We start from the raw sequence: 16,709 nt of genomic DNA, 5'->3' as shown, positions 1-16,709 counted from the left end.
CTCTCAGGACTGTAGGTACATCAGCAGCTGAGTCATCTACAGCTCCCGACAGCCCAACAGCTGCAGCACACAGTTATCATGACAGAAACGCTGAATGACTCTGAGATTACAACACAAGCTACAGCCTTCACTCTTTCACTAACACCTTGTTGTTTGGCAAAACTTCTCAATCAATCTCACAATAGAGATCCCATTAGAGCATGGTGTGTTACACCGACAGCCATGTTGTCTGTGTCTGTCACAGGTCTATCACCTTTCTAATTATAACTCATTCCTCTGGCTCTCCAAGAATGGAAGTTTGGGCTGATCCATTTGTGGCCTAAACTTAGCGCCTGTGGCTGCTCAGATCTGTTGGTGTCATACTGACCCTCGCTGCTACCGCGTTACATGCATTTTATTTGTGGATACTACACACTGTACAGGTAAGCTACAATTATAAGAAATTCTATTTTATTGGAGCATGTCATAACCTGCATTTAAAGGATACCTGGTCTCTGCTTGGTGGAATGCTATGATATTTGTTTATTTGTTTCTGAAATAGCCACTAACCGCCACTGTTAATGATCACATTTGGCAAACTGACTGTAGCTATTTTTTAATCCACTTATTTTTATGCACATTTTGAACTATCACATAAAAAGGAAATGACAAAATGTGCATACATTTTGAAAATGCACATTTAAAGAAAACATATGAACACAAGTGAGTAATTTGAATGTTTTATTCGATAAGAAGAAATGCGTATAAACTATGATAGACCAATTAAACTCCAGCATGTGCATCAAAAAATGTGATTTTGTTTTAAAAGATTATGAAATAGCAAAAATAGGCATGATGGGACATCATTAATAGACAAAAAAAAAAGTGGATCGACTCCTTTGTAAGTCATCTTTTTGCAATGTTTTAGTCATTCTAAACCTTAGCCATCTGTCATTAGGTCTGTCATCAAAGTGGTTCTGTATTATTACCTCACAGTTTATTGTGGTGTTTGCGTCTTCTGAACCCACAGGGAACTGTGAAAAATTGAATTTTTCTTTTCGATATTTGCCGCCAGTTCATCAGGAAGTGAAGATTTTGTTCTCTTTGACTCATTAAAAGGAAACGGTAAATTAATTGCAAATGTTTTTGCGATATTCCAGCTTTGCACATATAGTTGAAGTCAGAATTATTAGCCCCCCTTTGAATTATTTTTTAAAAATATTTCCCAAATGATCTTTAACAGAGAAAGGAAATTTTCACAGCATGTTCGATAATATTTTTGTTTTCTGGAGAAAGTCTTATTTGTTTTACTTCGGCTAGAATAAAAGCAGTTTTTAATTTATTATAAAACATTTTAAGGACAAAATTATTAGCCCCCCTTTGAAAAAAAAAAAAAAAAAAATATATATATATATATATATATATATATATATATATATATATATATATATATATATATATCCCAAATGATGTTTAACAGAGCAAGGAAATTTTCACAGTATGTTTTTAATTTATTAAACACAATTTTAAGATCAAAATTATTAGCCCTTTTAAGCAATATATCATTTTCGATAGTCTCCCGAACAAACCATTGTTATACAATAACTTGCCTAATTACCCTAACCTGCTTAGTCAACCTTATTAACCTAGTTAAGCCTTTAAATGTCACTTTAAGCTATAGAAGTGTTTTGAAAAATATCTAGTCAAATATTATTTACTGTCATCATGGCAAAGATAAAATAAATCATTGATTAGAAATGAGTTATTAAAACTATTATGTTTAGAAATGTGCTGAAAAATATTTATTTCCGTTAAACAGTAATTGAGGGGAAAATAAACAGGGGGGCTAATAATTCTGACTTCAACTGTAACTTTAATTCAAACTTTGGATGGAAACAGAGCTTGTGAAAATTAAATGATTATAATTATTACTGTTTTTAAAGAAGACTTTTATGCTCCCCTGATTTTTAATGCTGCAAATATTTGATAAAAGACACATTTATCTAATATTTATTAAAAATATCTTTCTGTTTGTACATTTATTTGTTTTATTTTATTTATTTTTTGTCCTGACCAAACTAAATATTCAGCAGCCCTTCCCCCAATCTTCAGTGTTGCATGATTCTCCACATTATTAATCCAAATAGTGTGGAAGTGTGTTATAAAACTCATCACAATTAAAACACATTAAAACACTGTTTCTAAAATATTTGCAACATCATAAGCAAGTACTGGAATCCTCAATTGTACATAAATATTGATTTGTTGTTGTCAAACCCACATTGTTTTTTTTGTTTTTTTTTTGTCCTATAATGGAGGGACGATGTACAGTATATCTGCCACAATTTTGAAAATAATTAAGAGCATTTAAAAATGCATAAAACAAAAAAGTCAAAAATAAAATGCCAGAATATTCCATTTAAATATTTTCAAGTTTAGTTACAGTTTCTACGATACTGTACAGTTTCTACTGATACTATCTTCTGAAGTGAGAATTTGCTCCTTTAGAAATTTGCTATAATAAATTTATTAATTAATTTTAAATTTTACTTATTTAAAAAATGTAATTGACAAGTTGTTGCAGAATTGTTTACTGTCAGCAGGTTGGTAAAGCCTCAAAATAAAGTGTTAGGAGATATTAAACAGACAATCTTTTAATACTCAATGCTTGCTAATTGACATGTAGTTGCAAGTTACCAATAATCAACAAAATGTCTATATGAAAGGGTACATTTAATTTAATAACTACTCCATTGTATTGTTTAAAACATTTAAAGAATAGATAAAAGTTGTTTTTTGGCATTAACGGCTCCATTAAAGTAATAGTTCACTCAAAATGTAAAAATAAATAAATACTCGCCTTTAAGTTCTCCTCCTCACCTTCAAAACTTGTTTGAGTTTCTTTCTTCATATCTGAAACACAAAAAAACAAAAGATTCAAAGTCAAAGAATAATTCTAAGATTGCTGGTAACTGCTTGTGCTGAAAGAAACTCAATGCAGGTTTAGACCTAATAAATTGTGAGTAAATGCTGACAGAATTTACATTTTGAGTGAACTGTTCCTTTACGAACATCCTTTAAAACCGTAAAACATGGTTTTTCTATGCAATCAATGGAAAAACAAAAGTAATAATAATAATAATAGGCGACGCAATGGCGGAGTAGGTAGTGCTGTTGCCTCACAGCATGAAGGTCGCTGGTTCGAGCCTCGGCTGGGTTGGTTGGCGTTTCTGTGTGGAGTTTGCATGCTCTCCCTGCGTTCGCGTGGGTTTTCCTCCGGATGCTTCGGTTTCCCCCACAGTCCAAAGACATGCGGTACAGATAAATTGGGTAGACTAAAATTGTCCGTAGTGTATAAGTGTGAATGAGTGTGTGTGGATGTTTCCCAGAGATGGATTGCAGCTAGAAGGGCATCCGCTGCGTAAAAATGTGCTGGATGAGTTGGAGGTTCATTCCGCTGTGGTGACCCTGGACTAATAAAGGGACTAAGCCAAAAACAAAATGAAGGAATGAATAATAATACTAATAATAATAATAACTTTTTGAACAATGCAAAAAAATGCTAGGTTGTTGTAGGCCAACAATGGGTAAACAACGCACAAACTGTTGGGTTTAAAGGTGTAATTTAAATTTAGTTGAAAAAAAAATTAACAACTTAACAACCCAGAAGTTTTCAGAGTGTAACTGGCATTTCATGTAGTAAAGGTTCGAAGTTATTCTGTTTTATTTAAAAATATATATAATTTTGTAAAAAATTATTCTGTTATTCTGATTTCTAGAAGAAAAAAACATTGTGTGTACATTACTTTTAAGACATTGAGTATGTTTAATAATCCAATTTTAATACAATAAAAGCAATACTCTGATTAAGTGTCTACCATGTAAACAGCAATTTTACATTAACATTAAATCGTTTAAACATTGTCAAATGTGCCACAAACAGGACGTTAATATCAACAACCATTCTCATTTTATTAAGGTGTATCCATATAAATGGCCCACCCCGTAGTTATAAATACAGTATATAGGCAAAATAATTATGTTTTAGAATATACTACTTGAATATGGCGATTTTGCTGCAGAAAATTGGCAACAAAAATTTTTACAAAAAATTAGAAATGTAAGATATTTTGTATAGATATTTATGATGTGCAGTGTAGTTGCGACCGTGAAACTAAAACAGGTATAGCAATGAATAAGTATTGATTTCAGACCGTACTTCTTTACTGTTACTTGAGTAGAAAAGTGTAGTCAGTACTTCAACTTTTACCAGTCATTTTAAACATGAGTATCTGTACTTCTACTTGAGTAAATGATGTGTGTTTTTGCCATTTCTGGTAGTCATTGTTAAGCTCGAATGCTAATTGAAACACTTTCTCTTTCTTCCCTGACTGTATGTTCGATGACATGGAGACTCGAGCAGTTTGTTGAAGAGTGCTTTGGGATAAGTCCACCAGCATGAGTTTGATGGACATCTCTAAGATCTTTTCTCTTCTTCAACCCAAAGAGGATGAGGAGGAAGACACCAACTGCAGTCACGAACTGAATCAAGCTGTCTTCACAGACGACGACAAACTCCTTACTGAACTGTTGTCTCAGGAACAATATAGAAAGTGCATCAACAACCGCAGTGGTTGGGGGATCCCAGTCACTCCACTGCGCACGGCGGCTGCTCAGGGTCACCTACGCTGTCTGGAGGTCCTCCTGGCTCACGGGGCAGAGGTCGACAGCCTGGATGTCAAAGCTCAAACACCACTTTTCACAGCCGTCTCTGGCAAACACATAGATTGTGTTGTCGCTTTATTAAGAGCTGGCGCAGACCCTAATGGAAGCCCACATAACAACTGCTCCCCTGTGTTGACTGCGGCCAGAGAGGGGGATGTGGACATCCTGAAGGAGCTCCTTCAATATGGCGCCGATGTAGACGTCAAGCCCAAAATGCCAGACTGGGCCTTAAATGCCACAGCTTGCCGAGGACCACTGTACATTTCAGCGGTGTATGGTCATCTAGGTTGTTTCAAATTGTTGCTGCAGTTTGGAGCCAACCCAGACTACAACTGCACTGAGGAAAAGATGCTGGCCAGGATCAAAGAGCCTAAAACTGTCTTGGAGATGTGTCTGAGACATGGCTGTGGGCTGGAATACATTCAGCTGCTCATAGACTTTGGAGCAAATGTTTATCTGCCCCCTTTAGTTGGAGATAAAACCACCAGTGAGAATGAAGCAGTAGTGCTTCTGCTCAAAGAGAGAGGTGAGTCTCAATTACACTTGTGTCAATCTTTTAAGACCGGTTTCAACATTATAGACATTCAAAAGAAATATTTTACAATCACTTTTTGCACTTAAAGTGGAAGTGAAGCAGTCGAGTTAAACACGTAGACATTGCTTTATACACACAGGATGTACAGAAATACGCAAATATCTTTACAAATGAAAATAAAAATAAAAGGATTAAAATATTATAATAATTATTAATGTATACATAAATATAAAAAACCCTGCCTCCATGTCTTCTTCATCTCAGGTTTTTTTTTCAGTTCATTCATGACAACTTGCTTTTGTATAATATTATTATTAGCAGTATTATTTATTAAATGCATATTTATATTTGTTTTAAAGAGCTCCTATTATGGGTTTTTGAAAATGACCTTCCATGCAGTGTGTAACACAGCTCTAAGTGACTGAAATCATCCAGCTGAGGCTTAAATCTAAAAGTGGACCTTGTTTAAAACTATTGATTGTTTAGCGACATAGTTGACTCAGAGTCAAATAAAAGAATCGTGTTGGGTTCGGATCTTTTGTTTGATCGCATTGACGTTGATACAGTATATCACCAAATATGTAGTTCCAGTTCTGGTAAAACATGCTTTCACTTCACACACTAGTGGAGGCTTGGGGGATCACGGGACTTATTATGACTCAAAGATGATGATCACTGATAGATGGAGATTCGGCTGCGTCAAATAAAGGTTTAAAGTTCATTTTGACAACAATACCACAGTATAGCCAACCTAGTGCTGTATTTGTTCCTGTCATTATTCTGATTTTTGATGCAATAACCTAGGCTGCAATGCGGGATTCGTTGACTGTTTTGCTATTGAGGGAGTAGCAGAGACTAGGGGGCTTTGTCAGACTTTGACAGGGACTTTGTCAGTAACTTTTACAGTTCATATGGACCAGTTTCTTCTTCCTCCGAATCAGAACATGTACAGTGTGTCATGAAAATTGTTTCCTCCTTCTGTGTAGTTTTCAAAATATTAGGGTTGTCAAAATGAATTGTTTCTTCTGTGCACTCTCGTGGATAAGGAAACGTGTTGTACTCACAGACATCCATTAGCCTACATAACTAATTTAGTTTGTTAAATGCAAAGATTTGTTTCTAAACTATTTCTAAATTTAGTTCTAATTTCCAGCAAATAGATAAATGAACAATAATAACGAAGAGTGGTCAAACAGCTATATGATATCAAAACAATTATATCTAAACACACATGCTATGCACGATATGATCTAAAACCTGTCAGGTGGGCAAATCTAAGCTTGTTTTTAATAAAATAAATGTAAATATGCATTTAATAAATAATACTACAACTAATAATAACATTATAAAAAAAGCAAGTTGTCATGAATAAATTAAAAAAAGCCCCCCGAGATGAAGAAGGCATGGAGGCGGTGGTTTTTATATTTATGTAGGCTAGAAAATAATAATTATTGTAATATTTTATTCCTTTCATTCTTTTTCATTTGTAAAGATATTTGCTTATTGCTGTACATCCTGTGTGTTTTAAGCAATGTGTAAGCAAGGCGCATAACTAATACACTCTGCGCTGGACTTCAGACCGGCTCTCAGCTGGTCTATTTTGCAGTCTATTTTAGTTCCTCAAAATAGCAACGCGCCAGCTTAACACACTTCCTTTTTAGACCAGAACACCTATGGGTGCACATATGAGCGCAAATGCATTTGCTGTTTAAACAGTGTGGTGCAAAATGTCAAATAACATTTGCGTCGCGCCTTGCACCGCATTGGGCAGGGTGTATGATAGGACTTAAACATTGTAAATTTTGGTTTTAAGCTGACTTTAGGGCTTTTAGTGAATTGGGTACTGAATAAGCGCACTGGTAAAGAAAGCTGTAAGCACACACTTAAACTAAATGCGGTCATTTTATACAAAGGCTATGTTCACACTGCAGGCAATTGTGGCATGAATCTGATTTTTTCCCCCTCATGTGACTCAGGTGATGACAGTGTGAACAGCACAAACTGCATGGAATCTGATCTTTTCAGGTCAGATCTGTGCCACTTTTATATGCAGTCTTAAATCAGACACTGATCTGACGTTTTGCCATGCGACCGCAATGTAAACGGTTATGTCGAATTTCATGTGACTTTTACACAATCTTTGCGTCATCATTCTGTGCTGCAAACATCATCTACCCCTCAGCAGCACAGTAGAATGGCACACAGAGCGATTACTGTAACACAGAAAGTTGGTTGATCATGTTAAAAAAGATTTTGAAGGCAAAACTGGTGCTTGTTAGCTAATCTGGTTAACGATTGAGGCACGGGTTGATTGTTAAGCCAAAAAGTGAACTTTCTCTCCTAGAGAAAAAAGGGCAGGTGCTCGTGTACCCAAATCACCCTTCTGCACATGTCTGCTGTTTATAACGAGGTAAAATTAAATAACTCCGCAAACGGAGATAAACCACAGTTCAGTCTGCGGCTGCTCATTAACCCTTGATGAGTTCACTACACCGGTGGTCAGAGCGCCATGCACAGCGCTTGTTATAAATCACAAACGATCAGTGTTTTTTATCACAGGAGACTTATTTTAGGTCTCAAATACCGAAATGCACCTTAGTAGTAGCAGAACAATCATTTACAGTTCATAAAATACACCACGGTTGTCTGTGAAAAGGGTAATAATCATGTAAACATGATCTGACAACGTGCTTACTCATGCAGTATACACACTGTGTGCATAATTAAACATTTTGCGTTCTCCGTAATGCACTTTTGTGCGTGCGGGTCAGTTTAGGACTATGATCTGTTCACACTGCAAATCTGATATTGGCCACATTTATAAGAGCACTATGAACAGCCATGCAAAAACATCAGATCTGAGAAAAAATCTGAATTGAGCACTAAGCCTCGCAGTGTGAACGTAGCCTTAAGCAGGGGCGGACTGGCCATCTGGCAATTCTGGCAAATGCCAGAAGGGCCGGACCATTTTTTAAATGTGGGCCGGTCAGCTATTTTTTTTATTATTATTTTTTTTCATATGTATTGTTTTTTAAATGTAGGCAGCTTTTATCTCGTGCAAGATGTGAATATTATGATGATGATGGTGATAATAGTAAGAATTATAGTTAATTCTGCAATTGCCTCTTTGAATATCACACTAACTGTACAAACAAAAAAAATAAATAAATACTAATACTACTAATACTTCCCTTCTTAGACTTTACAGACCTGAAACTTGCCTATAGCACTTATTCATTGTTGCTCTTATAGTTGTGTAAATTGCTTCCTTGTCCTCATTTGTAAGTCGCTTTGGATAAAAGCGTCTGCTAAATGACTAAATGTAAATGTAAATGTTAAGCATTGGCCCAATCAGCAACAACCGGCTGGTTTTGAGATGGGCCGACCCAATCTGAGGTTACGCAGACATAATCAAAATTTGGCAAGAATGTCAAACCAACAGTAAGTGCAACACAAGCTAATTGTCAGAGATGGACCATAAAAAGGGAAAGGCGTTCAAGTCAGACATTGCCATTTACATAAAATTAATTGAACTAGTCTCGAAAGGGGGCAGTGCAGTGGCGCAGTAGGTAGTGCTGTCACCTCACAGCAAGAAAGTTGCTGGTTTGAGCCTCATCTGGGTCAGTTGGTGTTTCTGTGTGGAGTTTGAATGTTCATGTGGGTTTCCTTCTGGTTTCCTTCACAAGTCCAAACACATGCTATAGGTGAATTGGGTAGGCCAATTGGGAATTAGGTAACCCAGTAATGGGTTGCAGCTTTGAGGGCATCCACTGTATAAAACATATGCAGGATACGTTAGCGATTCCCAAATTAATAAATGGACTAAGACGAAAAGAAAATGAATGACATAATTGCATATATAAATGGGTTGTTTTTGTTTCAGTCACATACATTAAATGTTTAAATATCTCTTAAATAGGAACTGCTTATATAATTTTACCATCTGTACACAAATTTAAGTAGTGAATGTGCGTGTCCTTGGATGGGGCTGTGTCGGTGTGGTAATGTGGGCTGGTGTGGCTACAATGCCAGGGCGGATTTTTAGTCCCAGTCCGCCCCTGGCCTTAAGAGTCCAAACGTTCGCAGATATTAAGTGAAATTCACCTAAAAATGACTGCAATTGATCATACCAGCTCATTCACAAAAAGAGCTGGTGATTGGCTATTTGTAGTGTCTGTAATCAGTAAGTTCAGTGTTTAATATAGGGCGTACTCACTTTATGCTATACGAAGATTACTAAAGGCGCAAACCCCTCACTGCATGACAGCTGCACCTTTAGCAAACCTCCTAATTTCTGCAGCACGAGGACTTTATGATTGTTTATGAGCATCAGAAGTGTCTGATCTGTCCAGCAAAATATTTGTCTGTGTGTCACTGCCTCCCATGATTAAAGCGATTTACAGAAATGTCCACTGTGCTGAGCGAGAGCGCTTCTTAAACTGAACAGCGCATCATCGATGACGTAAGCGTTATCAGGCCCGAATGCGATCTGAGTGCAGGCCGTCAGGAGAGACGGGAGGGGGGACAAGTGTGCTTCGGCCTGGTTCAAGGCAATGTACATAGTGTGAGTACGCCCCTAAACAAATGCATCATGACTTCCGTGTCTGACAACAATGAACCCTATCAGAAACTGTCCAGTTATGATTGATAAAGCAATGAAGACAGATATTGACAAGCATCGGCATGTTTATTGGCTACCGTTTCTTTTCTCTGCCCTCTCTATCTAAAAGCATTTAATGTTATAATGTTACTCCTCGTGTAGAAAAAAAGATAATGAGAAGCAACATCCATTTGACTGAAAATGCGCCCAAATTACATCATTGAAAACAATGGCGGGGCCCATGGTCCAGTGTAAATGTGAATTTTTTCGAATAGTGTGACTATTTTATATTCTGCATATTTCACAAAGAGACATCATTTACGTTGCTTACATTACACTTTAACCTAAATGGACCAACAATGTTTTTGACCACCTCATACTTCAGTTTCTCATCAAATCTATTGACCAATCAAACATTTTCCATCCAATTTAAGACGCTTCTCATTTGCTTTCATGTGTTGTGTTTAATCTCAACCACTCTCATTGACATTTTAAAGCACTTTACCGGATCTTTAAATGTACTGATATTGATTTGTTTTTGAAAGATAACTGAATACTGGAAAGAAGATATTACTAAAAACATGTTTAAGTGCAAAATGAATAATTCCTAAGTGTAACTTCAGCAGTGTTTTCCAGCTTTAAGGATTTTGTCAAAACCACTGATTTTACTTCCATTTTTGATAAACATTAGGATTTAGGTTTTAAATTTCTGTTAATATAACCGAAAGCAATTTTATTTTTAAAAAACATCTAAAAGATGTCCAAACATAAACACATTGGTTAAAGCAAGGCTAAATTTGGGCTGTGAGTTTGGAAAGAAGATTTTACTTAAAAAGTCCAAGTCCAAAATGAATAATGTACCTTCAGCAGTGTTTTCCCAGCTTTAAGCAATTTTTCAAAACCCCTGATTTTACTTCCATTTTTGATAAATATAAAGATTTAAATTTTGTTTACTCAGTATTTCTTAATCCACTGCCAACAATGCTTTGATAGCTTTTCTAGGAAATATTAATATAACCGCGAGTAACTTTGTACTTAAAAAACATCTAATAGACATCCAAACATAGACGTTTTGGTAAAAGAAATGCAAAATTTAGGCTGTCAGTGAAAAAGAAAAAGAAAGCTTCTAGCCTGGTTTATACTTCTGCGTCAAGTGACCGGCGTAACCATCGGCGCATGCAACGCCCGTAGCTGTGCATTTATACTTCTGCGCTGTCTCTGTTGGTCTGCATTAACACTTCCAAAACGCTAGTTGTCAGTGAGGTGTAAATGTTTCTCTGTGTCGAGTTTCTTCGCTGCTGTTTTGCTTTGCCTGAACACTTCCTGGATGTACAAGTCACTCAAACTCGCTCATTTTGAGGTAAACACAAAACAAAACTTTCCATGCAGAGCTCCTTCACGGAACTCCACACTTGTAAACAATCGCTCCATCGGGCTCGCACCATTCGCACGGCTCTCGGTCCCGCCCAGACTTGTCAGTGCTACCAAGCCGACCAATCACAGAGCTTGCGCTACGCGTCGTTGCGACGTGTAGTTACATTTTTTTAAAGGTGCACGTCAGCGAAGGGCTATGCGTCAATGCAGTAGCATACGCCAGCGTTTGACACAGAAGTATAAATCAGCCTTTAGACGGAATGACTGATTACACACGTGATAACTAACCTGTCTGTTTGATATCTATTTTTGGATTGTTGTTAGTCATCTTTTTCACTGACAGCCTAAATTTTGCATTTCTTTTACCAAAACAACTACCATGCCGGTTCACACGGACTTTAAATGCAAGTGTGCTTTTTTTTAGACGTTCTCCTACTTTTTTTCTTACTCTTTTTTTCTATTTCCAATCCATAAAATGTACATTTATGAATATGAAACACGATTTCATGTGTTTTCTAGGAAGATTTGTGGAATGATTTTGGCACAACTGTAAAATAAGTCCTTCTCATAGTAAGGGCACGATTTTAGTTTATTTCAAGAAAGTGGCACATGACTTTGGTTGCGTATTGGAGAAAATTTTTGCAAGAAAAAATGGACTAATAATAAGTGCCTCTTTACATATCAAATGCTTTTACAGCCTCATCCCATTAACGTTCAGTTGCCAAGTTTTAAGATGAAACAATTCTGCAGCATTTAGCAGTGTATTATAGTAACCACTGAATCTATAAGGCATGCACAATAAAACAGCTTCAGGAATTTTCCTGTGTATGCGAAGATGAGTGTGAGGACCAAATGTCCCCACGGATGTTGTAAATCATGACAAATTTGACATTTTATTAGGCCCCACAATGAAAACAACTTATAAATCATATTAAATTATGTTCTGTAAAATGCAGAAAGTTTTTTTGAGGGAGGTTTGAAGGTAGAGCCAGTGTTCAGGGACAAAAAAATATGATCTCATAAAAATCATTATGCCTAAGGAAAGTTATCCTTAAGATACAATAAACAAGTGTGTGTGTGTGTGTGTGTGTGTGTGTGTGTGTGTGTGTGTGTGTGTGTGTGTGTGTGTGTGTGTGTGTGTGTGTGTGTGAGTGCGTGCGTGAGTGCGTGCGTGTTAGGCTTATGACGGTATTTGCTTTTCCTGTTGTAATTAATTGCTATACAGTATTATTATAATATTGTCTTAAGTGGCAAAAAATATTACTTAAGTAATAAATTACTTAAGCAGGTATAATAACCAAAAATTGTGCATAAAATCAACCCCCAAAAGGTGTTCAGAGTAAATACATGTTTCAACCAAATTAAATTAAAACTGAATTCCAATAAGTACAATAGGTAACACTTTACATCAAAGTCTCATTAGCCAACATTAGTTATTGGATTAAATTTGATAGTGCAAAGATTTTATTTACCTTATTAATATTAGTTTTTTTAAATAAAATAGTTTTTTTTTTGTCATTAACTGTATTGAGTTGGGGTACAATGGAGTTGAAGATCCAAATGGAGTTTATTAAGGGTTGTCAGACAGGCAAAGGTCAAAACAGGGACAGACAGGAGCATGCAGATAACTCTAAAGCATAGTCAGAGTAAAGGCGAATAGTTAAGACAGGCGGCAAAACAACATAAAACAAAAAACAATTTTAAAGTAATAAACAAAAAAGGCAGGAACAAGGAAACTCTTTGAATTGCACACGTAAAGCTTACAAGACTCAGCAACGATGTGTGTGTGTGTTTATAGTCCATCTGATTAGTCTATCTTGATCTTCCAGCTGTGTATTCGTAATCAAGGGAAATCAGGAGTAGGAATGGGTGCCAAAACTTGGTACTTTATCGGTGCTACATTATGAAAGACCGAAGTATCGTTACTGCTATCAGTACCGGAGAATTCCCACTGAATAAACATTATTTACAGTAGCATAATTTAACTGACCGATCTTTTCTAATTTGCGATATTTGACATTCGTCTGCACAGTTGGCAATATCACATGAGAAATGCTTGTGTTTCCGGTGAACACATCAAGTATAAAAGCCTTGACTGTGCTCGTGCACTCAGCAGAGGCTCGCGCTAAGCACACACACATAGCTCGTGACACAGACTCATGCACACACAGCTCGGAAGCTTGCGGAGTGAACCAAATGGGTTGTCTTTCCTGACTGGACAGCGACAATGCCCGTTGCAACAAACGCAACAAGTTGTTTTCTTAAGCAGAAACGCACGCAATCTGGCTAAGTGAAAGTATCTTTCAGAACTGCATTAACTGCAGTAACCTGAAGTTATAAAAAAGTTTTTGTCTGCCTAGCTACTAACAGTAACGTTACATGATCCACATCGATATGCCGGCTGTCAATCACCTAAATTAGTATAATATTAATAGTTAAATAAACACACACCTTCGCAGCAGCCTAAATAAATCTAACATTTATTTTATAACATCAGCTGAATTTACAAATATAGCCTATGAATGGCCTAAAAACAAACTATGCTTATTAAGAAATTATAAAAAAAAAAATATACAGCTTGTTTTCACATTGCAAGCTGCTTCAAAACTGTATTAACAACACAGTTAATCCCCAAAACTCTGTAACTTATTTATGTGAATGCGTTAATAAATAAATCATAAACATTATATAATTTAACTGCATTTTGCAACTAAAAGAAGGTATTTTCAACTGCAGGGAGTACAATAAACCAAGAAAGATCCTGACTTCTGCCAGAAAAGTCAAACATGTTGATTTTTCTCCAAAAGAATGGTTAAAAACTGAGAGTCATTTTCCTTCAAAAAAGTATTTTACAGCAAAAACATATATATATATATATATATATATATATATATATATATATATATATATATATATATATATATATATATATATATATACATATATTTATTTATTTGTTTTACAATTATTGGTTTCTTTTATTTTACATTAAAAACGTAATAATAAAATAAAGTGATGTTAATTCTGTTCAATTAGTTTTTTCATTTTATTATTATTTTTTTATCAATTAGTTTTTTATTATAAAAAAAAACACTACAAAAAGTACCGGTAAGAGAACCATTAAATAGCGAACCGATAAATGGTATAGATAAAAGTAGTAATACCAATAACACCTTAAAGATACCCATGCCTTATCAGGAGCTGGTGTGTGTGAGGTGCATGATGGGAGTTGTAGTTCATTAAATTGGCAGATGAGCAGTTCTCCAGTGATCTGCACATGCTAGATTGCTGGTGATCATGACAGTAACTCCGTTTACTAAATCGTTTAAGACTATTAATCAGGTTACAACAATGATTTTAACGTGTTACCAGAGATCACATACAACAGTTGTATAAAAAGTCACAGAATTTTAGCTCAGTTTAGTAGCTTATTTGTAAAAATTCGTATAAGTTCAGTTATACAAAAATGTATGATTCTAATAAAGTGGCTTGGCACCAAACCCCCCACCTAAGTCAACCATCACCATGAACATTCATCCATTTTCTTTTCGGCTTAGTCCCTTTATTAATATATCACCACAGCGATATATATAACTGTATAGTAGGCCAGATTAACATGTGAACTTATTAACTATTAAGATAGTTAACCAATTGTCTTCAAGCATTTGACACTGATATGAACACCACTGCAAATACAATGTGGATATTCATAAATAGCACTCTCAAAGTATAATAATAACAACAAAAAAGTATTTTTAAATGCCCACAATTTATAAAAGGCATGTTCATTTTCACATTATTTTATTTAGTATTAGCACATGTGTCTAATGTGTTTGTGTGTGTGTGTTTCTTTGTGATTGTAACATTAAATCCTCTCTATACGCAGTTTGTCCAAAAACACTGATGTCTCAGGTGCGACTTTCTTTATGGAAGTTCCTTCCGGCGGAAAACAAAATGTCCTCCATAGACTGTCTGGATATTCCCCAAATACTGAAGGACTATTTGAACCACATGTCTTGATTTTACAGTAATTTACAGAATTTGACTAATATGATGTTTTCTTTTTGTAATATTTGTTATATTTTCTGTATTTTAAATGTCACAGATAATGTATCATCTAATGAAATGCTTTTATTATTTATAATAAAATATTTATGAATGTGTGGTAAATGCTGCAAATGAGTTCATACCGTGGGTTATGTTCTTCTTTGATTGTTGCCATTATTGCAGATGTTTGCAACTGAACTAATGCCTTTTGGATACCATGGTCAATGATTTCTGCCATGGTTGAACCAGCTATTTAGGGGTTTCCTAATTACCTGTAAACTACTGCATACTGGCTGGTGACAGGTGTGTTTGAGCCACATCTAAACTCTGAAGGACTGTGCCCCTTTAATGTCAGGAGAGTTTGATACCACAGGTCTACACTGATTTGGACAAAATAAAGCATACCATGCTTCAAAACATCCTTTCCTTTCCTTTTTTAATTATATATGTCCTTTCCACCTTTTTCCTTTCCCAAGATGCTTTGCGTGAATTACGGTACTTCTGTTAAAAACCATATTTACTGTTAAATGAAAAAAGAAATTGCATACATTACAAATGTATCAGTAATTGTCCATCAACTGTTTCCCACACAGTCTCCCATGCTATATAAATGTGTGTGTTTTTTGTTTCAGTTTTTTGAACCAAAACAGTACGTTAATCCTGTGAGGTGTGCTAATGTAGTAAAGTTAGTTTGACGTTTGACATTCATTAGACATTCGATTTCAAAACCAATTAAATTATTTGCTCCTGTTAGAGTTTGAGCCAAAAATAGGTCAGATAGCCGTAAATATGTGCCCTATGTTGTCCTATGTAGGCTTTATTTCTAAATAAATTAACCATACGAATTAATTAAACAATTCAAACATATGAAATCATACAATAAAACCAGTACCAAAATGTTCAGAAAAACATCCTGCTTATTGCACTCTGTTTTTGAATTTAGCACTTTATTTATTTTATAATATTTTTTAAATACAGTATTGTTTAAAGTAAAAATTGTAAAAGTCAATTAAACTCTGACACCATTTGAGATAAAATATTCATAACATTTCTAAAATTGTCAAAATGTTATTCTCTATGATGCACAAGCTTTGTTTTTTACACTTATGCCTTTGTTGATTTTATATACAGTACTGAATCCATATTTTCAGTATATCGGATGCACTGTTAAAAAAATTTAACTGACACCATTTGAGATAAAATATTCAAATCAACTCTAAAATTATTTAAACATTATTCTCTTAAATGCACAAGCTTTGTTTTTTACAGTTATGGTATTGTTGATTTTTTTTATACAGTAATAAAACCATATTAGCTTGTTGAGCTGCAGAAACGGTTTCCCAGCAATAGCTGTAAAAAAAGCAGCCCCGCACTCAACGCTAGCATTAAAGGGCCATGAACCGTGGAATGTTTAATACCGCATGTCGTATAAGAGAAAAAAACTCTGCA

General features: G+C 35.3%; 1 protein-coding gene across 2 annotated transcripts; it reads left to right on the top strand.

Moving 5' to 3' along the window:
• Positions 1–353: 353 nt before the first annotated feature.
• asb12b (ankyrin repeat and SOCS box-containing 12b) lies at positions 354–15,677 on the top strand. 2 transcript variants are annotated; one of them, XM_068213195.2, is made up of 3 exons: positions 354–422; positions 4,403–5,230; positions 15,100–15,677. In XM_068213195.2, the coding sequence occupies exons 2-3, from the start codon at positions 4,438–4,440 to the stop codon at positions 15,231–15,233; spliced, it is 927 nt and encodes a 308-aa protein (XP_068069296.1). In that variant the 5' UTR covers positions 354–422; positions 4,403–4,437; the 3' UTR covers positions 15,234–15,677. The 2 variants fall into 2 exon arrangements, with proteins under 2 accessions (XP_068069296.1, NP_001004009.1); NM_001004009.2 differs by having other exon boundaries at positions 360–422; positions 4,393–5,230.
• The last annotated feature ends 1,032 nt before the right edge of the window (positions 15,678–16,709 follow it).

Source organism: Danio rerio, chromosome 14 (genome assembly GCF_049306965.1).
Source record: "Danio rerio strain Tuebingen ecotype United States chromosome 14, GRCz12tu, whole genome shotgun sequence".
Taxonomy (NCBI): Eukaryota; Metazoa; Chordata; class Actinopteri; order Cypriniformes; family Danionidae; genus Danio; species Danio rerio.
This window is presented reverse-complemented; position numbering and strand designations above follow the sequence as displayed.